Raw genomic sequence first — 27,085 nt, 5'->3', positions numbered from 1 at the left:
ATACGCAATTGAGAGTACTAACGATCCCTCGTTATTTATTTAAAGTAACGCATAAACTATGCTGTAAGGGATCGTCCCTGTCCAAAGTGAATAATTCAGCATGAGGCATTTCAAAATGAAAATAGGTGTAACAGTCTAGCTGTTACACACTGACGTAACACATCAATCATATTGACATTCCAACAGAGGAATTATCTTTAACCAACGCGTTGACTACGATACCAATGTTCCATAGCTTTGATATTTGTTTAAATTACAGCGTGGAAAATACTTGCTATTAATGAGTAACAATTAATGAATTAACTTCTGTGTAATCGCGTTCGTATTCGTGAAAAAAGTACAGTACGCGTGCGACAAAATTGCATTCGAGGTTGTAACAAAAGGATGTATACGTGTATATCATAACCCCAAGTGCAATCTTCTAATATGCGAACTATGGACTTGCGAGAATCTGTTAAACTTCTAATTTGTTTTCATCTTTTCAATTACGAATAAATACCATTTCTCCTGACTTTGTCGTGTAAATAATTTTTGCATATTTTATCAAAATGTAGTCGGTTTATATCCAACGACAGCACCTACTGTACTTCAATAAGGTTCTGCTAGACTCCCGTGTGCCCACTTAAGAGTTAATGGGACTGTCGTGTCGACTGAAATTCTATTTTTGTTGCTTTCAAGGCGACAAATGATACGTCAACGTTTTCGTGGACAGTTTTGATAAAACTTTTTTAAGTTCTAATTACGAGAATGAGTCGTACCATCGATTTCCTCCAGACCCATTCTCAGGATCGATGCGCGTATCTCTGCTTCCAGGATCCCGTAATCCACTTCCTTCTCCTCCAGACGCGGAAAGAGGTCAGACACGATTCCTAATTAAAAGGAGAGCAGGTTATTACAAAGTAACGAGTGACATTCGTTTGCATCACTGGAGAGGATTAAGGAAGAATTAAGAGTCAACACAAAGGTCTTTGTATCCTCGAAGTACTTTTTCAATCTACAACTCTACCAATTAAAAGCATAAAACGGATCTAACATCGGAGAGGTGACTTGTAGATTAATTATATTTTAATAAAACGATGTAACACCTCGATAAAAGTCGAAAACTCGGAGACCTTTAACGAGTATTGCAAGATACTTTGATTTCCATTACCGGATAAAATTTGACGGAGAACGTATAAGTCGTGCTCACCGTTGAACAATGTTAAATCGTCTTTCAGAAACTTTGAAACGTTTACGTCTCGGAGCGCTCGTAAACAGATCTGCTGCTCGTTTAGATCTTGCTGTTCCCTTTTTAAATTCCCTGCAACGGCTATCACTGTCTTCACCGCTCGCATACCGAAGTCGTAATGATCCTGGGCGAAAATAAACGATTGTGCGAATCGTAATTCGAATCGATGATAAATTGCACGGAACGAGAAATATTTCACCGTGAAACTCAATACACGGAGAACCAGAAGGTGGTTTAACGGCAAAATAAATCGCCTCGTCTATGAAGGAAATTTTGAAAATCAAGGAGACGAGAGTATTTTTCGCTAAAACGGATGGATAAAAAACTTGGGATCTTTCTTTCGACATCACACTCTGCGAAATAAATTCATATTTTCTTTTAATTTTTTTACGTTAAATCCTTTGAAATTACACCAGATTTTTACTCGATTCTTTTACGCGCTTGAAAAAAACTCGCGATAGGATTACTATTTCAATGTCTCGTTATAATTGTTGAAACGATACGTTGTTTCTGTAAAAATATATCGAAACTGGTTATAGTCCGAGAACGAGCTTTAGCCACGTTGGAAGTAATATTCGGTCAGCGGTAACGAAAATTTAAAAAAATCTATTTACAGTGTACGTATTAATAGAATATGGAAGAAAAAGTAATATAATCGCAAGGTACGTATAGTGGAGGCATAAAATTTTCGTTTCTTATCTCCCTTGGCTAAAAATAGGCGTGGTTAACCTAATTCTAAATCATAAAAGTTTACGAAATCACTGCCGCAAATGTTTTACGTGCGCACAGCTTGTGTCTAAACTATAACGAGTTTTAATGTAACTTCTCGTGTCCTCCGATTCTGATACAAACTTTACAAAACACAAACATCGATTTAAACTTCACGTTACATCGATCGAAAAAAAGTGTATCGAAAGTAAAGAATTAAATTGCCGAAAATTCGATATTGTTGTTAGCTTAATTTCTCCCCATTTACTTACTATGGATAATTTATATTTTTTTTTTCCTTCGAATCTCCTGTTACAAATACGTACCATCGTTTTCACAAAATTTAAAGGGTATTAACTCTACTTCAGATGTACGAGTTCATTAATTTTCAATAATTCGCTTCAATGTAGGAGCCAATTAATGTACTTGATTAATCCATTATAAACGAATAATTTCGTACACAGAAATGAATTTAATACGATCTATTTAACTCTTCGTCGGCATTCCATCGTAATTACCAATTTCAAACGAATTAAATTTATTTTCGGATCTACATTCGATCGCGTGGAAACGGCTAATTGACCGTCTAATGCCTATATTTGAACCCAATTAACTCTGTTTGGTGTACTCGTACTTGAAGGAATCGAAATTGAACAGAAATTTACAGAAGTGGAAATTTAATAAAAAGCCTTTCGCGAAGAGTCTGGAAAGAACCACTTGAGAAAATCTATTTAAGAATAATGTAATCTATCGAAGTACGAAGAAGGATGGAAGTTAGCAGGAACAATTAAAACGGAAGTTTAATAACGAGGATAGCTATTAACCTCGTAATAATCTAAGAATTACTTACTTGGGAACTCAATTGTTCCGAGCTCAATTTGAACGTTGTCGTTATTTTTCCAGCCAGGGTTTTCGCCTCGGAGAAACCATAGGAAAATAGTGAAATTTCAGCAATGAGGGCATAGTCGGGCACCATCATGGCAACAGGACGAAACAGAGCCTTCAAATTGTCTGGTAACTCTGTGCGACCAGCGTAACCAGGATTCATAGTGATGAACACTGAGCAAGATGGCTTCAACACGATTTCGTCCCCTTCGAAACTGAATCTGGAAGTTGTTACAATTTTTTACGATTATCGTAAGTATGTGTATCAATGTAATAGCAAAATTTGTAAACCCATCTGGGAGAACTAACGTTCTGGAAATTTCGTTTCAGGTGTTAATATATTTTATAGCAATGTGCCGAATAACAATAGACTTTTAATATTGATATATTCTAACGATTCGAATTTTTAAGGACAAAACTTTTCTTATCGTGAGTCACGAATAAACCTTTCTTTATTTTCAAGTTTCATATCGGACTACTTGCCCGGAGGTTATCAAGATTAGCGCTCTTTAACTTTGAAATGTTTGAAAGTTAATTTAAATCAGAATGCTTACAAGGATTGGAGAATTTTTAACTCGAACTTCCCACGTTACAGATATTTGAACTTGCGCGATCAAAGTTTCTCTGATATTAAGTTTTCAGTAGCGGATGTTTTCTTTGATAAACTTTCGAACAACTGTGCTTTGAGTTCTTTATCAATAGCTTTAAAAAATGCACGCTCAATGTTCTTTGTCGGCTTAGAAGTTTACATGCTTGCAAGTGCATGTAAATAACAACGTTGTTAAACGCATTCTATGTTTAAAAGACTTACTTATCGACGCGTAGTTGCTGCGCTTGTTGGATCGTTGTAATTTGCTGAGCTATTACGGACAAGACTTCAATGTCGATCCTATTGAATTCGTCAAAGCATGCCCATGCACCTGCACTAAATTTTCCAAATAATACCAAATTAATAATCGCGTAGCATACGTTTATCGAGAACCCGTTACGGTTAAAGGTTCAAAGGAATAAAGCAGTTAGAATATATTTTAATCGAAACGAAAGAAAACTAATAAAAGTAGTCCGGTCTGCTTAAACAGAATTTGAAAAATAGTTCAATGTAACGTTACGTTTCGATTGAATAAAAAAAATTCTACCAAAGAAAACTTACAAATTTTTTCTATATTATGATATATACGCAGAAATAATGAACGATGAAGGTAAATTGTCTACCTGGCAAGACCCTTAAAGAATTTCCCCATCGACATAAAGTCCAATTGGTCCGAGCAATTGAAGACCACGCACTGGATTGCGAACGCTTTCCCGAGGTCTTTCACTGTTTCAGTTTTTCCAGTTCCAGCGGGTCCGGCAGGTGCGCCGCCAAATTTCAAATGCAGAGCACCGGTGAGAGTCAGATAGCATCGATCGGTTAAAGGGGTGATGACCAGTCTGCCAGTGTTCCCCAGGTACTCGTATCTTCGAAAAGTAAAACTCCAATTGTTACCCATGCAACGATAACACTAAACCAAGTAATACTCTCTTGAGTTTCCAAAACGTTCTCCTACACTCTGCCGTATTAAACATACAACCGTTTATCGAGATCGTGTAAACGCTTGCCAGTGGCTCCTATATTATTAATTTCCAAAGGGATTTAATAACGAACACGATCAATTCGTTGGAAATATGCCATTCAGTTGTAGTAAACGAACGTTACAACTAATTGCGAGTATTGTTCCTATTGTGGTCAGATTAAAATCAAGTAACTGTTCAAAACCACCAACGAATAATAATAAACCGTAGAAGAGTAACATAAAATAAAAGTTTATCGACTTCCTACCCATTTTTGGTAGAAAGTCAAGTTATAGTTTCGTCGTACGCGAAATGTAACTTGATAAAAATGACAATTAAAAGCAAACCGATTGTATAAATTTTACAGATCGTGTACATTCATAAAAAAGAATTTTTCCAGTAGAAACATTTATTCACAATCGTAAATTTCACTAATGTTTCGAACTTTGCGTATGCATTGGTCGATAACGCGGGTAGATTTTTTGCGCCGAAAACACGGAGTAAAATTTTGGAAATATTTTTGAATCGAAAGTAAAAATATTGTTTCAATTACCCGTACGGGAACTCCGCGTTTACCGCGCGCACTTTTAGTTCGTTATCGTCCACCCAGTAATATCGTAGCTGCGATATCCAATCGAAATCGTTGACATTCGCCACTTCCAATTTAAGCAACCTGTGTAGAACGTCCCTTGCGTGCACTTCGATTGTAATCACCGCTTCCAGCATCAGCCTTTGAATTTCGGTTTGAGGACCGCGCATGAGTTCTCGTAGTGCGTCGAGCTGCGTTGGAATTACTTCGTGTCAGTGTTAGCTCGACTAATTGTGTATTTCAAACAATATTTATTCTCTATCGCACGGAGACCTGGGATGAAAATTCGTTGCACGAAATTAAGGGAAAATCAAAAGATCGTAGTAATTTTTCGGAAAACTTATTTTCAAACGATACAATTTGTAAATCGATAAAAGTATTAAGGACCTGTGGTCGACGCTAAGATAATTGGCCACTCAAGGTCACCTCTATGCCCCTGAGTAACGTCACCAACTGCTTCCATTCTCAGAGTATCGCTACACGCTTCAGATTTCTTTGAATTACACGATCGATCGCGTTTGGACTTGCAAAAGTGTGCGACCATGGTGCAATCTTTGCTCATCTCCTTCCTGCTATTTAAACCTATTTGTTTCTTTTATCTGATTGTTTGCTTCTCTTTCCGAAAGTCTCTGTCTTTTTATCGACTTCGCAACAAACAGGATAGCTGGTATAATTCGTACATTAAATATATTATACGTTCGGCAGAAGCCGTTGCGTCCAAATGCTTACATCACAAATAGCGAAGCTGCGATTAATCCTTTGATATGGTTCGCACGGGATAGACCACCACGCTCGACGTTACAGAACCAAGAACGGATTTGAAACCTAATCTCCAGTTATTGGAAATCCGTTCTGAAGCGAACGTGAGCGCACTGCTGAGAGATACAGCGACAGAATAGTTTACAGCAGCAATGATGGAATTTACCGCTCGAACACCTTGAGTAGCCAACTATGATCGCGCGGGCCAAACTGGTCGTAGATTTTCAAACGTCTCGATCAAATTTTCCCTCCTGAGATCGTCTCTTCTTCGCTAGCCGTATAGAGCGGAGTCTTTCACCGCTAATGCGAGAACAATGGATATCTACCTGACCCAACAGCTCTTCGTAGTAAGCAGGAAGAGTGTTCTCGAGGATCCCATTTTCAACACTGGCTGTCCAATATGTCTGACCACAGCAGAGAGTCACCTGTCCTGGCCACATGTAGACCCACTCGTTCCTTGGAATCGAATCGACGACACCGAGAGCTTCTTTGATAATCTCCCTGATGGTATTTCGCATCACATTCTCGAAGTTACCCAGCCAATACTCCACACTTTTCCGGGGGTACATAGCTGGCGAAAGTACCACCTCCTCGCCCTCGGCAGAGTACATTTTCGTGATACGCAGATCGCTTTCGAACCTCACCTCTTGCACGGCCTCGAAACACTTTTTCAGATGAGGCTGTACAGCGTGAACGTTCTTTGTCTGGGCCAGAATTTCGAGGAGCTCGTCATCGCTGAGGAAGTAGAATCGCGGAAAGATTCGACGTTTAATTTCCAAATAGTTGAACAAGCCCTTCTGCACCACTTCCAGGAGGCTCGAGCACTCTTGCAGACTCTCCAACAGGTTTTTATCCGCGCACACACTGATGATCTGTGATCGCAGCGACAGAAACAGTTTGGATATAGTCGGTGTCAGTTTGTATTGCTTAGAATGTAGATAAAGCTCAAAGAGATTTGATACGATCGATAGAGAGTTGTACCGATTAGCACGGAGGAAGACTACTTTAAGAAGATAATCCAACATCGTTAGGACCATTAAATCAACTAGTGAGACAAGTTCGAGAAGGACAGTGGACACTAAGATCTCTCAGATTGATTCTCGATAGATGAAAAATTTTGTACTTAAATATTCGAACAGTTCCAAGCTTCATCGAGCGATACATAAATGATAAAATCGCAAGAAAGATTACGTAAGGATTCTCCTGAGCGTTCTTCATAATTCGTTTCCAGTTTCGTTCCATGGCATTGTACTTCCTCGTTTCCCCGGGCAACTGCGTGCTGATATCCTCCGATGTAAATATTGGTTCCAAGTACATCCATTCCCTGGAGCACGGCCCGTACATCCGTCATCAAACGTTTAAATTCTATCTCGCTATAATTATACGTACGTCGTACCTTTGCACTTGTAGCCAAAGAAGAAGCACTTCCTCTGTTAGCTTCAATTTATACTCCCACTCGTTGATTTCATCTTCGAAAGCGGCTTTCGACGGACTGAAGTTAAGCTGTTGTACCAGGACAATGTGATTTTCCAAAAGCACCAAGGTCTCCTCCGCGACCTTTATAATGTAGGTACCTGCAAATATTGGAGGGAAAAGTTTGCACGGCCGGGCACAGTTGTCCTTGTGCCGCTTTTATTAAAAGAAGGAACAACGACGCGATACGTATCTCTTGCACCATAATTGTACGCGATATAAAAACGAAGTATTAAGTAAAAGGATAACATATATGTGCTGGAAGCGTTTCGTTGGTTTTATTCGTGCAGTTATGTATTGGAAACATGCCATAGGTGTCGATTGAAACGACCCACGCATACGCGTAGGAGAAAGGGTGAAGACCTCTGGATGTTGACCCCGATTCTGGATCGAAGTTTATCGTACGAATACACGTACAATAGAATACAGCGCGTAGTCTCGTTAGAATACAGAGTCGTACGAATGTTGTACATTGTACAGTTATTTCGCTAGGTATTCTTACCAATATAATAACAAAGATACGTATACATTTATCGTACAGAAACGAGGTACACGATGTTCTTCAAATTAGTTCGGTGGACATTCTTTTTTCTACTTGCATATAGGAGATATTCCTCTTGTACGTCTTACGGTGACAAAAGAAATTTTAGCCAAAATAATGTGTTCAATGTTATTCTAAGTTTGTAAATGTGATCGACTCGGCCAATAATGACGATACGTGCGAGAAGAGGTGTCACTGTTACAATACGGTTAATTAGCCTCGTTGCTATCTCATTGTTGAATATTTGTACAGTGTGTGACTGCACGAATGACCTTGATCCGCCAATATTTCCTACCTAGACTGCAACACGAAATCTTTCTCGTGATAAACAATTCTCTCGTATACTCACCCCTGTCCTTATACGGAAGTATTTCCATCACGATCGATTCCCACTCTTCGATCATTTTGTGCAAAGCGTGTTCCGTGGCATACTCTTTGGCAGCATTGTCAGCAACGGTTTTCACTAATTCCTCGAACTCCTGAATACCGAGTTTCAATAGAGATCCGAACGTCATCACCGGAGTGAGCGCCATGTGTATTCCCGTTTCCGCGCTCAAGAGTTCAAAGTGACGCTCTTTCATCCCCGGATCCCGAAGACATTGTATCAAACCGATGTAAGGTTTAAATTCGTCTATCTGATCTTTTATGTACGTTGCTATCTCTTGTACTTCTGTTCAACGAGAAAAGGATCAGTGAAAACGATTCAATGAAATCTTACGGGACACACGTTTTTAAAAAGTAAAAATTCTACGAGATGGATCGTTGAAAGTAAATTATACGGTTCGGTAGTTGAATCGAATACGTCGACTAACTTTGCTGTTCTTGGAACGTCCTGATGGATCGAGTCATTGTTCGGTACATCGTGTTGACGAGAGAGTCTATTTGACTGCGGTCGATGTGTACGAGAGGATTATCCATCCATATCTCGTGCCATTTGAGCCAGTCTGCCAATTGCAATAACGATCATTAACCCGTGTAAAGAACACTTGAAAGTTTTTCAAATCTTCCATTTATTTTACGAGACATTTCTTTCATCTTAACCACTTTGGTATCTCGTAAATTTCGAACACTCTTTTTTCTTTCAAATTGTTACGTTTTCGTTCAAGATTATCCGAGGATTGTCAAGGAAATGGAAAAAAATAGTAGAAAGTAGAAGAATTTTCTTAATTAAAGAAAAGAATCGTCGATCGGAGTTCTTCTGATTTTGAAACAACTAATTTCTATAGGTATATTTACACTGTACGCGTCTTCAAAGGAAACAGAAGTGCGAAGATATTCGAGATGAAACGAAACACCCTGTAGGTCGAATCGGAAATGCCATTATTGAAATTTCATTGGATTATATTGAAAGAGAATATTGTAGAGAATGGGTGAGCGTGACAGTCAATAATTGAGATTGGATCATGGTTTAACGCGTCGTTGCTTGCCTGAAGCGGTGACCCATAAACTCCTGTAGGGCTCGAAATCCCTTATGAGCTTGTTCAAGTCGTCATAGGGCACAACTTTCATGCCAAACAACTTTTGCCGTTGGTTGAACAGTAATCCCGTTTCCCTGCAGTCCATCATCGCTTTCCAGATACGCTTCACGTCGACCGCGATCTCGTGTATTTTGTTTAGATCCGATTGAAGACTTATGCTTTGAACGTTACCGACCAGAATATCTATTTTCTCGAGCATCTGGACCTCGTCCTGCACTTGAATTTTATAGAACTTATCTTGTTCGTCGACGAGCCGGTCGTTGGTCTCTTGGATCTGTACAAATTTTACGAATATGAGCATTCGAAGAACACGAGTTCGGAGCAGAGTTCTCCTTATCAGAAACGTTTCCAATCGAGTGTACAGACTGTTTTAATACCATTTATTTGACGATAAATTTTATTCGACGATACATGGTACCGTAGAGGCAAAATGAGCTTGCGCTTGAACGAAAATACGATCGATCCAACAACGCGAAACGAATCGATGTTCTATCGGAATATTTTTGAAATCTGCTAACTTTGTAACAGCGTTCAACGATACGAAGCAACATCAAACTACGTTAAAACGTTTCGAACGTCGAGCAATTGACATTTAGGCAATAAAACGGTTCACCTGGAGTTCCATCTGAAACGGAGAGCCAATAGCTTCCCATTTCGCTTCGAAGTCCTCGTCCGATAGGTTCCACCAGAAGCTGTCCAGAACATCGAAATCGAATTTCAAACTATCCATCCTGTCCTCCAGATTCTGCACCCGTAGCGGTATGGTCTCCATCCACTCGCGTAACTCGAAGATGTGCTCGATGTTCTGGGGGACTTCCTTCAATTTGATCTTCATTTCTTTGTACTCGTCCAGGATATCGTCGATCTGGGCCCGTAGCCTCTGCGCGTGCATGGCGAGCAACCCGAGAGCGCAATTACGACGTTTCGTTACCAGGAAACTCTTCAGGGGGTGCACGTTCACCAAGAACGGGCCTATGGAGATACTTTTCGGCAAGGTGTTCTCCAGGTTGTTCTCCAGCGAGATCTGAAGGGATATTGCCTCCTTTATATCCGCCGTGGTTAAGTCCTCTTCCTTCCTGAATTCTCTGAACGACGACATGGACTTTATATATCGCCGCGTGTTGGGAATCTCTCGAAATTTTGGGAATAACGAAAATGGAATATTTAAAATCGTCTTGGCGAGTAACTTAACGAACTACTAACTTAACTTGAACTACTCTGTTCAGTTCTCGATTTATTTATTTACGTTTATAACGCTGAGAAACTGACGAATTAAGGTGAACGTTTCGGTGCTATACGTAAGAGAGCGTGCAATCGTTTAATCACAATTTAAAATTGTATCGTTATTACAATATCAAGTTTGCGTTTCCCTTTTAAGGATTACTTCTCAAAGGGTGATACGCTACTTAGGATCATACTTTGTACAATTTATAAATACAACGGTAAGACGATACACCTTCCAAGACTCCGTTTTTTCAACAATCTCGTTACAAAAAGGAGATCGATACGAATTTAAAAATAAAAATAAATTATCGTGGCGAGATTGATCCCGTTTGGAACTTACTCGATGAAATTAGCAACGTCGAGATTAAAGAGCTCCAGATATCGATGAAATTCATTTGCATACGCTTTTAAAGGTACGGTGGACTTTTGGTATACTAGTCTTAAACGGTCTCGAACATAGCAAACGTGATCCTCGAGCAGTCCAACGGAACTCAGGAAAAGGTTCGTCGGGAACTTTAGTTGCGGAAGTAGAAAAGGATGTACTTGTCGGATTTGATGGCACATGGTCAGCGCGTTATCGTACAACGATACGATGGTTTCCTTGATACGGACGGAAAAGCCTTGGGGTAATGGAACAATTCCTTGGAAATTCTTCCCTCGGAGGGAATCGTGTAACCGATTCTAAATATTTACGTTCGTAACGGAACTACCCAACTTTTCTTACAATAATTTCGTTCGGACAAGCATTCTAAATAGGTAGCACAATTTTTTTGAAAAAGTTCCTTCGAATCTCATTTAAAGACAAGTTTTGGAACGTCTTAAACCCTTAAGAAGTTTAAATATTAGATCGTTCGGAAAGTCATTTCGTTTTTTTTTTTTTTTTTTTTGTGAAAATGAAACACGATTTTTTTAAAATGTACAAACATTTTACTAAATTATATATTCTCCATTTTGGAAAACGAAATTACTTGAGGAACAACCCAATAGTTTATTGGCAAAAATATCGAAGGAAGACATTGAAGAACTTTGAATTTTTTTAATTAATTCGGGAGAACGTAAAATTTACTTACTACAAATTCATCCGGATCTACTGAATAGTACGCTTTCTCGGTATCCATTTGGATCTCCACGTTGAAAATGGATTTATAAGGAGACTTGAATTGACTCTCGACGAGATTCCTTCCCCAGACGAAGGATTGGTCCACGTTCAATACGCACAATGCAGGATTTTCCAGACTTTCTCTGTACACCTCGATCGAGTTCCCAACGAGGATTCGTAGCGCTTGCTGCACGAATTTCGAGGAACGTGAAGCCAAACCGTGACACTCGGTACGTGGAAATTCATAATCGTTATCAAAATCAAAAATTGTTCGAACATCAACGTACGAAACATGTGGTGGTTCTGATCTTTTCCAAACTGTACCAACTACTTACAATTAACTACTAACTCTACTCTAAACCACTAACAATACTAAACTGTAACGTTAATTTTCGTTACCACGAAAAATAATAATGACATTGAAAGCTCGAAGAAATGACTTTGGAAAAGAAACATTTGATCCGAAACAAACCATTGTACTCCTTCCTTGATCCAAAACATCCTGTTTGCAAAACGAGTCGCTACAAATATTAACACGTTGTTTGTTCCTTCTTTTATTTACTTCCACATACCTGCATACGTAGAGTGACGAGGTTCATGAAACGATTCAATTTCATTACGTCGTACACAGCATGGACCTTTTGCTGGAGATTGAACCAACCCTTACCAACGTCCCTCAAACACAACCTCACGGACTGTATGATTTTCTGGAGCCATGGCTCCTTCATATACTTTACGACCGTAAGAATGGCCAAACTTTGTACATCCTCGAATTCCGACAACTTTAAACACTTCCCGAAACTGGAAGCGAATAGACACATGTCGGACACATGTTTACATTCCACGGTGACACATTCCATCGCCTTGTACACTTCCCACAGCACGTACAACGTAATCCAGTGTGTGAACTTTCTCATCGCCTAGATCAAAGTAACGTTGTTTCAATTTTTACAAGTCACGCTCGTCTTCTCCGAAAGTAATTTCATCGCTAGTTACAATTACTCGTTACAAGTTATGTCTATTAAAAAATTGTCCCGCGAGATCTATAAAATATATCGTTTCTACCGTGGTAAAATGTATTGCAGTTAAAAAGTAACTCGCTCTATCGATTGATCATTTAGAACGATTAATTATCGGTGTTAGAGATTCGTATCGTATTTCGAATCGTATCGTCGATGAATAAATTTTTCAAAATAATTTATCTTAAAAGTAATTCAAACAGAAGCATTCGTACAGGCAGGATCAATGGAAATCAATTTTACGTAACATCAAAGAACATTTCGTTTTCTTTTATCGCTTTGCCTTGCCGGTATCAAACGTACGAATGGTAATTAATTTTTCATTTCTGATCATTTATTTATCGAACAAAGATAAAGCTACTCGTAACGAGCCACGTCGTTCAACGATCGTTTAAATCAATTTTACGATCGCAATAGTGGCGCGGAATCGTCTACACGAGATTAATAATTTGAAAAATATTGGAAACGTTTCGTCTCCTCGATAAAAAGCAGGTACATCGCTTCGGATATTAAAATTACAGTTCAAAGTACATTTAATTTGCGTTAATTTTGAAAAATCTCCACGATCCTTGAAGTTCGAACATAAAATGAATTTTACTTAGCAATTGGCTGGATGCCATGGTTCAGCCAGCCCTAATTTAGGACATTACGGTCGACCTCGGAATTAATCTTTACGAGTGCGATAAAATTCATTGACGCTTGAAAATCTATTTTCCATGGAGTTTATGCTCATCGTTCTACGTTAACGTGCTTAATCCGCCCGGTAAAACGAAAGATAATGAACACGAAGGGCTCTCGTTCAGCGAAAGTTCGTGTACACGGGCCGTTTCGCATCGAACTTTTCGGCCTCGATCGAGCCAAGTTGGAGAATAAACAACGCAGAGTCGAAGAAACAAGAATAACTCGGTCTCGATTTTACGTCGTTATCGCGGACGAAATTAACGGAAAGGGAACGGACCATTTTACCGTAAAATTTTCCACGTTCGTATCGATCTTTCCTTTTTCCGGGACCCTCTCAGCCACGACGTCCGGTGTCCACGTGATGAATTTAAACATTTCAGGATTTTGTTCTATCATTCGCCTCCACATGAGATCGCACATTGTACGCTGATAATCCCGGCGGATCTCGTCCATCAGCTGAAAAACACGCCGATTAACGAACAATGTACAGGGTGGCTCCAAAACCTCGAGTAAACTATACTTTAACGATAGACAAAGCTATCTAATTGATACGGAAGGAGATGTTGGAAGACTTAACGAGTATTATCTCCCCTGCAATGTGCTTTTGTTCTTAAGAATCTTGTTCGTTGGGATGTAGATAGTGACTTTTGTAACGGCGACGTGTATCGCGTTATTTCAAAGAGAATGTAAAATAATTTTCAAAATGTTCGAAACGATGAAATATTTATTCTAACGAACTAAATTCAAAGTAAAACACGAACGTACAGTTTAAATAAGCAATTATGCGTTTAAACTTACTTTTCTTTGAAACATGCTGGCCGAATATTTATCCTTTATTAAACTTCATACAGAGACTGGAAAGGAGAAAATTTATTCGAGTAACAACTGACGAATAAAAGCCCGGTAAAGTTATTCATTCGCAATATTTATTTCGTCCAGCAATTATTCCAATAAAATTTCATTCGTTCCACGTAAAATGTGATTTCGTTTTATAATTGAAATTGTAATTTTTATCGAACGAACAAAGAATTAAAAGTTGTTTGTCTTTTATTCGTTATTCGAAATTATTATTTATAATAGATAACAATTTTTCCCATCTCTGTACGGAATATGCACCGCGTATCCTCGCCTTCCGTTTTGACCTCCAATTTTTGCGAAACTTTGCAGAATGTGTGTTTTTTTTTTAATTTACAATTTGAACAATATTGGACATTCAAAGGAACTTCTTGAACGAATTCTCTGTGACTTTTTATGGAAAATGATACCGGTAAAAACAAACGAATAGAAAAAAGAAAAATTACTTTTACCGTCTATATTGTTCAAAAGACGATTAAATGGACTGTCCTTATTTTCAATCCATAATTGGCTGCAAGTATCTTACCTTTTCACCGATATTACAAATACATTGACAATTAATAACGTAAAGTATTTTACGTTAATAACCTTTACGCGACTATTTGACTTTCAACTTATTTTTCTTTGCCGAAGTATACAAAATTGTTGTTAAAAGACCTCTTTGTACGTCCAATTAGTTTTGAAACCAGCATCTGAAGACTGAAACTTCACAGAATCGTTTTATCCCTTAAACTTGTTGGCTTATTTTGATCGTTCCACGAACTTGCAAAGTTTTACAAAAATCGAGAAAAGGAAGGAAGTCGCTTTGCGAATGTTCCTTGTCAGTTTTTTTATTAACCTCGATTCTAATTGCGAGTGATTCTAGTTCAAATATGTTTGCGAAGTTAGGTCTCGAAACAGATGTTACGTTCGAGACGTAACGCAAGAAACTGTCTTATATAGAAGACGGATAACTTGTACAGAAATTTCTACGCACTGCAGATATCCTTTGTCTCTTGAACTTGTTCTTTCGATTTACTACCAAGTGAACGATAGCATCCGTTTGTTTTTCGTTCAAAGTTTGCATACCATCCATCTGCATGCAGTCCAAATACAAATTGTACCTACAGAAATATTGAAAAACAGATACGAAGGGACTGTGAATGGGACAGTGACATGTACAAAGAAGACACTACGATCTTAACACATTGCCAACCGATCATGCACGTATACCTAAGTTCATGCATGTCGGTGATCTGTAGATTCTTTGCAGTCTTTTAAAAAACAGTTATTTATAAGTTATTCAATCTATACGAATAATTTTGTATAAGTTCTACAAAATTAATGCACAAAATGTCGTGTAAACGTAGTAGCGATATTTAGTCAACATTTAAGGAACTTTCGTCGATAGTTTGACGATCGACGACAAACTTAATTATTTTGTTCTCAAGTTTGAGGCTAGTAATCCTCTTCTTAAAATTAAGGCATGTTAATTAGACTTAATTGGTTAATAAAAAATGTGAGGTGCTCCGTTTTTATTAAGACCTAACTCGATCGATTGGCAACGCGTTAAACACCTTATGCTAGCTTCGGCGATTCGTCTGTGTTCGATAGCCGCGGCTACTCTCTTAGCGAATATCCTAGGGTCCTCCGCGTAGAATCGAATATAGATCCTTGGTAGATAGTATCTCCGCTTTCTTCCATCCAGGGTGAGCACCGACCATAATTTCTTCTTATAATTGTAGTCAGTCACGGCGGCGTTGTGCCACGAGAACAAATTTTCAACCAAGTTATCGCCCTGCTGCAATACCTCGTCTTCTTTGTAAATCTTCGGAACGAATACGGTCGCTGGCAATGGATACCGCTCACCGTTGAATGTGCCAAGATTTAACCAATCTTCGATCGTTCTGTCGTACATTTCAAAATTAGAATCAATTGTATTAATTATACTTGTAAGACGTTTCGTTCATTTTTATTCTCTTATGTGTAGTATCTCGATCGAAAAAATACATTTGCACAAATATTTTTCGAATAGCTGTACATCAATTCAATGTAATTGTACATGAAATGTCTAGTACGCAAGTGTGCGAAAAAGATTTGCTTAAAATACGAGAATGTAAGAATATAAATCGAATATAAATTAATACGAAAAATTAATTTTCCTTCCTTCGAAAATTTCAATTCCCTTTTCTTCGATTTACATTTCTAGACATTGAATTGTAATTGAATGTAGAACATTTTTTAATTTACGAACGAGGCGAAGACAGTTACGTTTAAAGCAGAGTTACACAGCTTTGGTTACATTAGATCAGATACCGCGTGAAGTAAACGTTCGTTCACTTTGGTAGACGAGATACAAGAATAAGAGACGAGGGTTTAAAATCCGCTTACCTGCAATCGTATTCCTCGTCGTCGAAAATTTCCAACGGGAGGATCTGCGTAGCGGCGAACAAGCCGTAGATCTCTTCTCGAGACGTCAACGGTGAAATCGCGGACGGAGGTAAAATTTGCTTGCTCGTGACCCCCTCGGCGTCCAAAGCGTCCTCGATTTTCAAACTCCTGTACAGTTTCCGCCTCCTCTCCATCTCGACGTTTCGCGGCAACTTTTTCGGCTCCACGTACTGCTCCATTTCCACTTTCGGTGTGAATGTTTCCGCAGGGAAGGTCTCGTTCGATGGAATTGACATTCTTTAATGATTTACAACGCGAAAGAATCGAAGGAAATTAAAAAAGGAACTATGGAACGAAAAAGATCGTAACCTGGAAATTTTCTATCTCGAATGTTCTAGTACTCCGATGAACGTTTCGAGTTGATTCGAATTCACTTTCGAATTGACTTGTACACGATCGTACGTATGCGTATACGATGACGTGGATTCGTTTCACTTTACGAGACGAGTAGCTCGTAAGGGAAAGTACTGTTCCCGTAATTTTTTTATCAAATTAAATTCTCTTTAGACATCCGAGAAATGGTCCTTAATAAAGTTAGAAAATAGTACGACTTGTGGCGGCGTTACCCACGCTTGCCACCAGAGGGAAACTAATCACCGACTTGCTCCGATCGGTATATATACGCTCTCTTACCGATCTCCTAATATCCCGGCGTATAAGACAGAGCCTGCTAGGTTATTTTACTCGACGAGTCCACTAGCAGGCCCGAATGTGAAACGCCTCTCCCATCTCCTTTCCCATCTTCGACACTTTTAGGACCGCTAAAAACTGCTACTCATTTTTCAATTTAAAAATTTACAGATTCGCAATTCTCAGCGACAAGATAACAGAGAAGAGTTAATTTGTGGAAATTAATTATTATATGGAGTAATTAGTTTTCTAGAAATTGAATTTCACGATATCTTTGAGTTTTAACGAACAAGTACAATGACAAAGACACACTTAATTTAAACTGTAAACCGTTACGATATACATACATCTATCGTGTGATCGTAGAGGGTACGCGGTATCGATACTGTAGAGATCGATTCGTTAATTTGTCAAGATCTTTGTCACGGTTAGAAGTTTTGTCTCTACTTACGATCGATCGATCTTCGGGAAAGCTCATCCATCGTTTCGCTTCGCCGAGTAAGTTGTAAGTTTCCTGGTCGCTCAATCTTGGTACACGAGCACTGTGGTGTTCGGTGGCGATTTGCCAAGCAAGCTTTGTTCTTCGTGGGGCAGTGGTTAACACAACTACCTTAGGTGTCACTGGATGTTCCGGTGTACCTATACAAGTAACTCCGTTTATTTCCTCTAATGACCAAACGTCGATAAGTTACACGTGGTCCTCTTAACGATTTAATACTACATAGGGAAAGAGAGAGGGCGCAAGAGGAAGTGGAAGTACGAGCGACCCTACGCGGAGAGTCGTAACGGACAAAGGTAAGCCTGGACGATAACTCAGTCGAGTGTTTTACGGTGACATACGCAGCCCATCGTCTGGGTTATCGTCTTGACGATCACCTGAGAGTCGTCCAGCCTTCTCGTGTAGCTCGTGACGACTCTCTGGCCTCGTGACTTCGGTCACGTAGGCTCGAAACCTGTGACATAAGAAAGGCCATCGTCCTGAATGGGGAGAGATTATCTAGCCAGCGTAGTGTTATTATTGCGCTGTGTGTTTCTATTTTATCATTCTATTTCTGTCAATAGACGTATATCTTAAAATACTATAAGCTTTCGTTTCACAAGTATTCCTACGATTCTATTATTTTTATCGCTTTTATTCTATATTCGTTACAATATATTAAGAACGATCCTAATGCAAGTCAATGAAATGTGTAAATAAAAGCTTCTATCGTTTTACGATATTTATTTATTTGATTAAATACATCTTGTAATTTACGAGTTTAAACGATTTGGCTTGACTCCATTGCGTATCAATTTTTGATCACTTACCTGTGACGATTTCCGAATAATAACCTCGTTTCTTTACTTCCGTTTCCTCCATATCTTCGGTTTTGTTATGCTTCATTTCACAATTGAAAATAACATCTTATCTACACAAATTATGCACGCATTAACTTTTAAATCACAGGGCAAAGTAATTACTTAACCCTTATAATATGTTAAACAGATTTGACATTGTTTATTCTCGATGGCACATATTTTTCTATACGAGGTAACGCTTCAACGTAAAAATTAATTGTATTTTCGAAAGGGGAAACTTTCCTGTAGATAACTTCAACTCCAACTCCAGTGTATTCGTTACCGATAGTCGATCAAGTAGGTAATTTTGAAACAAAGTATACTATTCTTTGCCAACTAACAGTAACGCGATAGCGAACTGTGATTCTATAAACAACAATAGCCAATCTGTTTATTAATTTCAAACGAAGAAAGAATTCTAGATCGAACAATAATGCTACTACGGGAAAAATATTCTAGTATTATTTAAGGATTAACTAATTGATGAAATCATGGAAACAAAACGACAATACATTCTCGTAAATAGAATAATGCAATTTATCTAAAAATAGATATTCAAGTTTGAAGCAGCGTTGAAATTATCACTCATAATATGCTACTTAAAAATTACAAACTTTAGTTTTTGCAAGTTTAAAAGCATTTATAAAAATCGGAATATATTAAAAAACCGAATTCAATAAACATAGTCCTGCTTACAACTGTGATAACGTAAGTCCGTAATGTATTATTTTTAAATTGAATTTTTACCTTATAATAATTATATTATATTATATTTTATCGAGCTTACCTTGTATTTTTAATACTAAGTAGCTAAACGTTTGTTCGTAATTCTAAGAAAAACAGTATATCCGGATAACATATGCTCGAAAAGCATGTAGCTGTTAGGTCGAATGTTGTGTACCGGTCTCCCGTTCCACCCTTTTTTTTAGAGAATTAGTGACCGCGCGCAAGGCGATCGGTAGAGTCAGTGTTTGCTGCGTAGAAAGTGTTTATGTCTTCGGTGCGCAGTGACACCGAGTAAATTCTCCTTCGTTTCTTAGAGACGCGCGAGACAGAGTCAGTTTATTACGTATTATAAAGACTTTTCAGGACACTGTGACGTGAATAACACTCATGTTCGCTAACCTGAATCTTTACTCGCATCGTCTTTGTTTTCAATTATACTCTAAAAAGAAAAAATTATTTGTTACCGGTATTGAAGCTAGTGCACCATCGAATTGGACGACGAGGAGTATTCTCACGACCGAGAAATGTAAATATTTTGATTCTATGTTCTATGTATGTTTACAAAAACATTCATAGTTTTAAATTTTACTATCTTAATTTCAAATTTTCGAAACTATCGGACAACTTATATTGGTTTTAAATGCAGAACCCTCTATATTAAAACTAAAATAACTATATTTTTTAAAAGCAGTATTTTTTGTTCTTTTATAGATTCTTCGTATGTTCTCACTGCATCTATGGGTCCAGCAAAACTTCCTCGATGACTCCACTAAAAACATCCACAATGTTTTGCACCGAGTAACAGCATCGTGATCGATTCGAGTTTAGATCGATTGTAAGGTAAGCGGTAATTCTAACTTTCTAATTCTTCCATTTGTCGAAATAACCGTATAAAATATTCCACCGTGTCTTTGGTTCTCGTATGAAAACAAATACAGATTTAACATGCTCGCCGTTTCAATATCGATCGAAATTTTGATTGTGACTGAATAAACAACTTCCGGTATACTTCGTTACGTCCTCGGCATTAATGGAGAAATAACCTTCGATTCTGAGTCGATAAAATTGCACGTGACACCGAAATGATACGCGGGAAAGCATTGTCTGCCTCTATTTTACATTTCGTCTGTACCAGAACCTTCTTGAGTAGTGAAACCGATAGTTCCATTCAATTTCCAGTTTATTTTACACTTTAACTGTGTTCAAACTTTTTTGCGTCGCGATAGCAGCGAAAGATGATGTTTTTACATTAACTGCTTTTACCGACCGCGATCGGTAAATTCAATACGATTCTAAATGTTACCGTTTCTCAACACAGAGTGCGCAACAGCACCATTAATTTTTCACAAGGTCGATATAACACTTGAACTTTTGTAACACAAATTGTATAAGATATTATGTCTCTTATATCTTGCTCGTTACGTGATTAAAATCTGTGTCCCATTAAAATAACTATCCGTTCAAGTATACACGTTCAGTGTACTGATATCGGATGTGTGTCATCACGGTCTCGACTCAGAAGTCCGTTGAATACGCACAAATTCCCGTACGGTTTATTCGAAAGCTTTTCTAAAACTAAAAACGTAGCTACGCGAGAGGGACATCAATTTATTGTGTTTAGAAAATAAGGTACAAGATTTATTACTATGAAATTCTTATCGTCTCTTTGGACGTTCGCTGACATGCACGCATACAGACGCAACGGTAAACGTATAAAGATAGAGCGCAAGTAAGCAGCATCACGTGACTACAGCAGGAGCGTATTAACAAGCAGCTGTTCACTCAACAGATATTTATACGAGTTACTACATTGTGCATTGTGATTTATAAATGCATGCCAATACTTCAAAGAATACATCTACATACTGACAAGTAAAGAGTGTTGCATCAACATGACTTCGTAGATAGTAACGTAATGCCTGAAGATTAATACTAAGTGTACAAATGTTAAGTGTATTCGTCTTTTATGACAACCACAAGCTACGAACGCGCCTCGTATCGATTTAATTGATGTTTCATGTTTACAAAAAGTGCGATGTAAATTCGAAATTATTCAAACGATGTCTGGTATTTTTCAGAGGATGCAAGACTCTAAGTGTTGAGATGTGTTGTAGCGTGTATTTGAAATACGAGGCGGTCACTTTGAACATTTCTTTTAATCTTCTATAACAAAGAGACCACGATACGTTCGCTTTACGACCGTATATTATTCTTTATTCGTTTTAGCGCGTAGATTTACTTTTTGAAGTATTGCCGTGCATTAACGAATCATCGTGTATAGTAGCGTTACTAACATTAGCAACAGTTTGTTCACGGAAGCTTTGCCAACAATGTCTCGATCGTTTATCGCGTCTTTTTGCGTTTCGCCCCACTGTCCCTCGGACCCGCTATAATACACTCCTGATCGGATCAGCGCGTCGATACAGCCAACCAATGAGGTTATGATCACGTGAACATCACGCAAGCAGTACTGTTTTCGTCCGCTCCATCTTTCAGTTAAACATACAGCAGGCTCGACGCTAGGTCTGTTTGTAGCGTACCATTTTCTCGGTCATCGCATTTAAAAGCTTGAGAGCAGAAAGATCGTCTTTTCTTGTAAGTACAGATTTTGCTCACGTTGAACAAACGTTTGTGATCAAATACAAGGATTGATTTCTTGGTATAGAGCAATTGCGTTGGGTGATTCGTTAGAAAACATTCTTAAACTTTCGCTGTAAAGGAAAAATAACTACAGCGCATGTGTTGACCAGGAAAAAGCGAGGGTTTTAGCGATAGAACCTTCGGGCCTTACCCATCGTAAAACCTCGTCGCTTCACCCTTCTCGGGATCAGTATGCATCTTTAAAAAGCCACTATTTTTAAATCGCCTCCTTGGGTTAGCACGTATAAAAAAACGATGTCGCCAACTTCGTAAAAATTCGAAATAACCTACTAAACTTGTTCCGTGACGAAAATTGTACGAAAAATGAAATTTATTTCGGTGACGAGATCGAGCACATTGACTCTCGCTTCCGGAGAATAAAGTTAGATTTCGATTTCCAGTGATCGTTAATCGAACACAATGTCCAGTACGGATACTGCCGATGAAATTGATTCTAACGATTTCGCCTTGGGTCCCCCTAACAAAAGGATTAAAAAGACGCACCTGTCCGTCGAGGAGAAACAGTTAATTCTGAATATTTATAAAAGCTTAATCCAAGAAAATCCGACCATGTTAATAAACGATATCGTTAAGAAAGCTGCAACCATTGCAGGTAATGATTTAAAAAAGAATAATTGTAACTCCTTTGAAACCAATCCCATAGTAAATGCAATACATTTGATCGAAAAGGTTAACCAATTTGTGTCAATTTTGCCACGAAATCGATCTTTTCTTTCAAATTTTGCAAGGCGGAAAATCTTGATCTTGGACATTGATTTTTGAAATTACTTTTACTTGCAAAACATTGGGACAAAGGTGGGAATGTTATCGAAGTAATCATTCGATCCTGAAATTCTGTATCGAGTGGGTTTAAAAATTAAAAAAAAAAAATAGAAAATCGATTTCAGTAGCAAAAGTGGCGACGATACGAGTAAACTTTTTTCATTTTCAACGAAAGCTCGTGCTTTCACGCTCACAATAATTCTAGGAGTGTGCAGGTCTACGGTATACAGAGTTCTTCGAGAATTTAAACGGACGCGCACATTATCGATTCCGAAAGAAAAAAGAACTCGTGATACGACTATCGATTCGATAGACGATTTAGACAAAAATGCGATCAGAAGAAAGGTGCACGAATTCTATATGAATAATGAAATCCCTACCGCCGAGAAAGTACTAAAAGTTGTAAACGACGACAACGACGTACCCAATGTTAACAGAGCAATTTTGTACAAATTATTGAAAATATTAAATTTTCAATACGCTCGCAGAGGTCGAAGTAGTATGTTGTTCGATAGAGAGGAGATCGTGGTATGGAGGAGGGAGTACTTGAAGAAAATAAAATCGTTTAGGAACGAGGGACGAAAGATATACTATTTGGACGAAACGTGGATAAACGCTAATCGTGGCAAGTATCGCGTTGTAAAAACCGAGCCTCTTAGCCCGCCGATGCAAGCCAGTTCGTCCGAATTTTCAACGTGCTTGAAAAATCCTTCCGGCACAGGTAGACGACTTATTGTTTGCCATATTGGCAGTAAAGACGGTTTCGTGCCGGGGGGGATGTGGGCTTTCGAGTCCAATAAGTCCGGAGATTTCCAAGAAGAAATAACCGCCGCTTCTTTTGAAAACTGGTTTTTGAAGATCCTACCGAAACTGGAGAAATACGCGGTGATTGTCATGGACGACGCGCCATACCACACCAGAAAAGTGGAAAAAATTCCGACCACCGCGACCAAAATAGAAAGTATTAAAAATTGGTTGATATCGAAAAATATTCAATTCGACGAAAATCTATTAAAGGCCGAGTTGCTCGCGATCGTGAACACACTGAGAAATAAATACGACGCTTATGTCATAGACGAAATGGCAAGAAGGCACAATAAGACCGTCCTTCGATTGCCACCGTATCACTGCGAACTGAACCCGATAGAATTGATTTGGACGGAAATTAAAAAGTACATAACTCTGCACGATACCACTTTCAAATTTAACGATATCAAACATTTACTGGTAGAGGCGGTAAATTCCATAGGCCCGACAAAGTGGAAACATTCTGTCCAGCACGTCGAAGAAAAAGTCGAAACAATGATGTGGGAACTGGACAATATTATCGAAAATAACACCGAACCTATTATCATCAATATAAACGAAGATAGCACATCGTCGGATTTTTCAGATTAATCTTGTTGAAAGGAAATATCAAGAATATTTTTCATCTAGTATTATATTTTGTACATTCTCGTGTTTTGTAAATATATTTTCATTCGATATTTGTACATACAATTGTAAAATAATACATTACTGTATATACACGTGAGAACGTAATACGTACGTGTTGTTATTCGTCGGACAGCACCCTATCGATACGCTCCTAGAACAGCGCGTCATTCCGTTTATCCCCACTTCTCTTGGAGCGAACGGGCAACGATATACGTGTGTGTTCGGTGCTGCCATCTGCAACCGCTTCGATAACATTAAGCTGTACATATATAGGTACTCGAATAGGTTCGTGAAACTAATTTCGAGCGGTGCGTATATTATTGACGCGGCAAAATATCGATTCGAACGAAACAAGAGTTACTTCGGGTGGAAGGTGATACACTCGAGCACTAATTTGACTCGGAAAAAAAGTAGTAAGTAAATTCGATTTCCATACCGAACGCGTATCGAATGTATCTCGTTCTAAATAACCAAGAACGCCGAGACTGACTGTAATAGCGTTCCCGGCCAATGTCCGTTCGCCGCTTTTCAAAAGACGAAACGTAACGCGCGTTACCGACACGAAACGTATTACCATCTGTCTATCACATAGCCCGTGTCCGTGTCGGGAACTGTTCGCCAGTAAATACGCGCGGTAGGTACTACCCTCTGCAGTCAGGTAGGAAAACGGGGGGTGCGCGAGTGTGTTCGCTGTAACGTTAGGTGATCAGCTGTGCGCGTTCCGTGGCGGACATTCTCCGTGCGGTGCGGTGTCGGACGTTCGAAGTTTCTCTGACGATCGACGGAAACACGGCACGCGAATCGCGTAACGAGAATCGAGCAAGCAGAAGCGTGAACGCGCGTGAGAGTACGCGGTGGCGGCGATAAATCGGTAGTATTTTCGGGTGTAGGGGGGGTGGGCAAGTGAGGCATGACGGGAACAGGTGACAATAGAGCTTCGCCATGTTAGATTTCACGAGATCGCGAAACGTGCGCCGCTGCTGCTGCTGCTGGTGCTAGTGGAGAGAGAGAGAATTTATTTTGTTTTCTCGACTCTCGTGCTACTTTCCTCGGCGGTGATCCAACTGAAAATCATCCAAGCTGGATAGGTTACCCGAGTATCTCCGCGATACCGTGGACTGGTTTATGGGGTAAGTTTTTCGAGAGCAAATTATCCACGCGCGTCCGTGCCGCGAATTTTCCTCGGAAACAGAATTTCACCAGGAGAGTGTGTCACAGAGGGGAAGGAAAAAAACGGTTAACCTCGACGTTCGTCAAACGGCCTAACCTCCCCGTCGAGGTTGACGCTCTCTCGTTCCTACATATCCACCGTATTTCGTTTCGCTCTCGATAATCGTCCGTCCTTTCCCTTATTTTGAGAGAAAGTAATCCCCGGGTGTTTCCGTGCCGACGCGAAAATCGAATCGCTTTTTCTGGGCGCGATGTCATCTTGAAAATTTCGTTCGCCACTGTCACGAAATAACGCGTGTATAGAACACCGTTGTTTCGACGCAAAGTGTTTTGAAATACTTACGTCGCGTTTTCGCGAAAACCAGTGACAACATCGATGACAGCGTCGATTACTAGTCGTCGATAAGATTAAAAGAACTCGCGTAAGTCGAGGATATTGATATTCCTATACGAAAGCACGGATCGCGAGCGAGCGAGTTAGAAAAGTCTGTACGTGTGCCTGTCGAGCATCGAGAAGTTACGTTACCTCGATTGGATTTCTTATTTCTACCCTTTTATCGTTCGATACGCAAGAGACGAGAGTATATCGTTCGCTTTAGAAAACTTACGTAAACCCGAATCGCGCGCGTCTTCCGATAAAACCGCTAAAGTGAAATAAATTCTTCGTGCTTCTAAACGTAATTGCGGAATCGAATTGCATCGAATCCCGGGAATCGTTGCGCGGTATGTTAATGTTGTTTCACGGTTTTCCTGCGGATGACACGCGTGTTACGTACTTCGAACGTTGTCGATTATTTTGAAATTGTTTTATCAGCGTTCAATAAGTCGTTAAGATATAGAGTAGTTAGACCGTTGATACAAGGTAGTGTATTGTCGTTGTTCGATTTTAGGTTATCGTTGTCCGTAGAAATAGAAATGGATACCTGTGTGTCGTAGACTCGGAAGCGAGAATATGTCACGTTGCTTCTGTTTGTTTTTCCCTGTTTAATTGTGACCATGACACGTGCACGCATTTATCGTGCTCGTCACGTTCGGAAACAGTATCCTATCCGGTACACGTTGATCCGTAAAATAAAGTGCGTTGTGGTAAAATGTAGTGCATTTATTGTGCGATGTTATTAGATTTTCGAAACTGAATATTGTATCGATGATTACGTGCGAGTTTTAATCGAGAGTTCGAAAGATACAAGAATTTAAGTACCGAAACGCGAGAAAACCGTTTACTTCTCTGAGCTATTTTAGAAAAATCGTTCGCTTCGATGCTCGTTACGTACTCGGACCGTTTTTGTGCTTACGACCTTGAATCTTTCGTTTCTTTATTTACGACAAACGCTGTACAAATTTTTCTACAAATTCCTATTAAACGCAATAAAAGGACACAACCTTGGACGTTTTCTACATCGCAACCGTGTATATGAGTTTTTCACGATGCATATCTCGTTCACGTTGTTGCGACGATAAAATTATCGCTTATCCGTTACCTATTACGAACTGCCCTTAAAACGAGCAACGTTGATAAATTGTAACGTATTTCGTTATTTATGGCTGGTGCAAAATTCGTCATGGCGGTATCGCGTGGCGATGGTCGATAAAACGATTATCGATCATTGGTACCTCGTGTACGAAACGGAGCGAAACATATTTTTCTGGTCCACCAAATGGACTTAAGACTATAAAACGCGCAAAAGGAAAGCGACGTGAATTCGCGCGAAGCGATTTCAACGACGAGGTCACTTTAACTCCTTAATGGTTTGCGGTCTATTTTTTTTTTTCAACCGCGAGCTGCGGTTAAAAACGTATGGTTTATCGCACCGCAACAACGGAGCGGGTGAACACGAACAAAT

The 27,085-nt window shown here is 39.1% G+C and overlaps 3 protein-coding genes and 1 long non-coding RNA gene across 8 annotated transcripts in view; 3 read left to right on the top strand and 1 right to left on the bottom strand.

Moving 5' to 3' along the window:
• Window positions 1-16,714, bottom strand: part of LOC143152849 (dynein axonemal heavy chain 1) — a 133,942-nt gene extending 117,228 nt beyond the window's left edge. Inside the window, exons 1-20 of the mRNA XM_076323409.1 lie at window positions 16,458-16,714; window positions 15,644-15,973; window positions 15,064-15,190; window positions 13,518-13,688; window positions 12,101-12,452; window positions 11,504-11,715; window positions 10,774-11,033; window positions 9,816-10,294; window positions 9,159-9,476; window positions 8,544-8,675; window positions 8,081-8,401; window positions 7,114-7,291; window positions 6,909-7,041; window positions 6,049-6,589; window positions 4,923-5,163; window positions 4,034-4,276; window positions 3,633-3,746; window positions 2,787-3,042; window positions 1,190-1,352; window positions 759-869 (exon numbers count right to left, since the gene is read on the bottom strand). Coding sequence (XP_076179524.1) covers window positions 759-869; window positions 1,190-1,352; window positions 2,787-3,042; window positions 3,633-3,746; window positions 4,034-4,276; window positions 4,923-5,163; window positions 6,049-6,589; window positions 6,909-7,041; window positions 7,114-7,291; window positions 8,081-8,401; window positions 8,544-8,675; window positions 9,159-9,476; window positions 9,816-10,294; window positions 10,774-11,033; window positions 11,504-11,715; window positions 12,101-12,452; window positions 13,518-13,688; window positions 15,064-15,190; window positions 15,644-15,973; window positions 16,458-16,696 — 4,921 coding nt within the window. The 5' untranslated portion in view covers window positions 16,697-16,714. The remainder of the gene's footprint in view (window positions 1-758; window positions 870-1,189; window positions 1,353-2,786; window positions 3,043-3,632; window positions 3,747-4,033; window positions 4,277-4,922; window positions 5,164-6,048; window positions 6,590-6,908; window positions 7,042-7,113; window positions 7,292-8,080; window positions 8,402-8,543; window positions 8,676-9,158; window positions 9,477-9,815; window positions 10,295-10,773; window positions 11,034-11,503; window positions 11,716-12,100; window positions 12,453-13,517; window positions 13,689-15,063; window positions 15,191-15,643; window positions 15,974-16,457) is intronic.
• Window positions 16,715-19,396: 2,682 nt separating this feature from the next.
• On the top strand, window positions 19,397-20,057 carry LOC143152866 (uncharacterized). The gene is made up of 2 exons (XR_012993663.1): window positions 19,397-19,737; window positions 19,923-20,057. It is a non-coding gene; the product is annotated as an uncharacterized LOC143152866 (long non-coding RNA).
• Window positions 20,058-20,720: 663 nt separating this feature from the next.
• Window positions 20,721-24,170, top strand: LOC143152859 (uncharacterized). Of its 5 annotated transcripts, none has more exons than XM_076323430.1 (3): window positions 20,721-20,840; window positions 22,253-22,464; window positions 22,840-24,170. In XM_076323430.1, the coding sequence occupies exons 2-3, from the start codon at window positions 22,272-22,274 to the stop codon at window positions 24,030-24,032; spliced, it is 1,386 nt and encodes a 461-aa protein (XP_076179545.1). In that variant the 5' UTR covers window positions 20,721-20,840; window positions 22,253-22,271; the 3' UTR covers window positions 24,033-24,170. The 5 variants fall into 5 exon arrangements, with proteins under 5 accessions (XP_076179545.1, XP_076179543.1, XP_076179544.1 ...); XM_076323428.1 differs by lacking the exon at window positions 20,721-20,840 and adding an exon at window positions 20,857-22,041; XM_076323429.1 differs by lacking the exon at window positions 20,721-20,840 and adding an exon at window positions 20,858-21,806.
• Window positions 24,171-24,959: 789 nt separating this feature from the next.
• The window catches only part of Mob2 (MOB kinase activator 2), a 72,654-nt gene continuing 70,528 nt past the window's right edge, over window positions 24,960-27,085 (top strand). The window contains exon 1 of the mRNA XM_076323439.1: window positions 24,960-25,201. The gene's annotated coding sequence lies outside the window, so the exon portion shown is untranslated. The remainder of the gene's footprint in view (window positions 25,202-27,085) is intronic.

This window comes from Ptiloglossa arizonensis, chromosome 11 (genome assembly GCF_051014685.1).
Source record: "Ptiloglossa arizonensis isolate GNS036 chromosome 11, iyPtiAriz1_principal, whole genome shotgun sequence".
Taxonomy (NCBI): domain Eukaryota; kingdom Metazoa; phylum Arthropoda; class Insecta; order Hymenoptera; family Colletidae; genus Ptiloglossa; species Ptiloglossa arizonensis.
This window is presented reverse-complemented; position numbering and strand designations above follow the sequence as displayed.

Bases quoted from the DNA above. Each gene is read 5' to 3' on its own strand.
- LOC143152859 (XM_076323430.1), top strand. From the start codon at position 22,272: ATGTCCAGTACGGATACTGCCGATGAAATTGATTCTAACGATTTCGCC. The intron at 22,465-22,839 runs GTAATGATTTAA...CAATAATTCTAG, and splicing joins GAAAGCTGCAACCATTGCAG to GAGTGTGCAGGTCTACGGTA.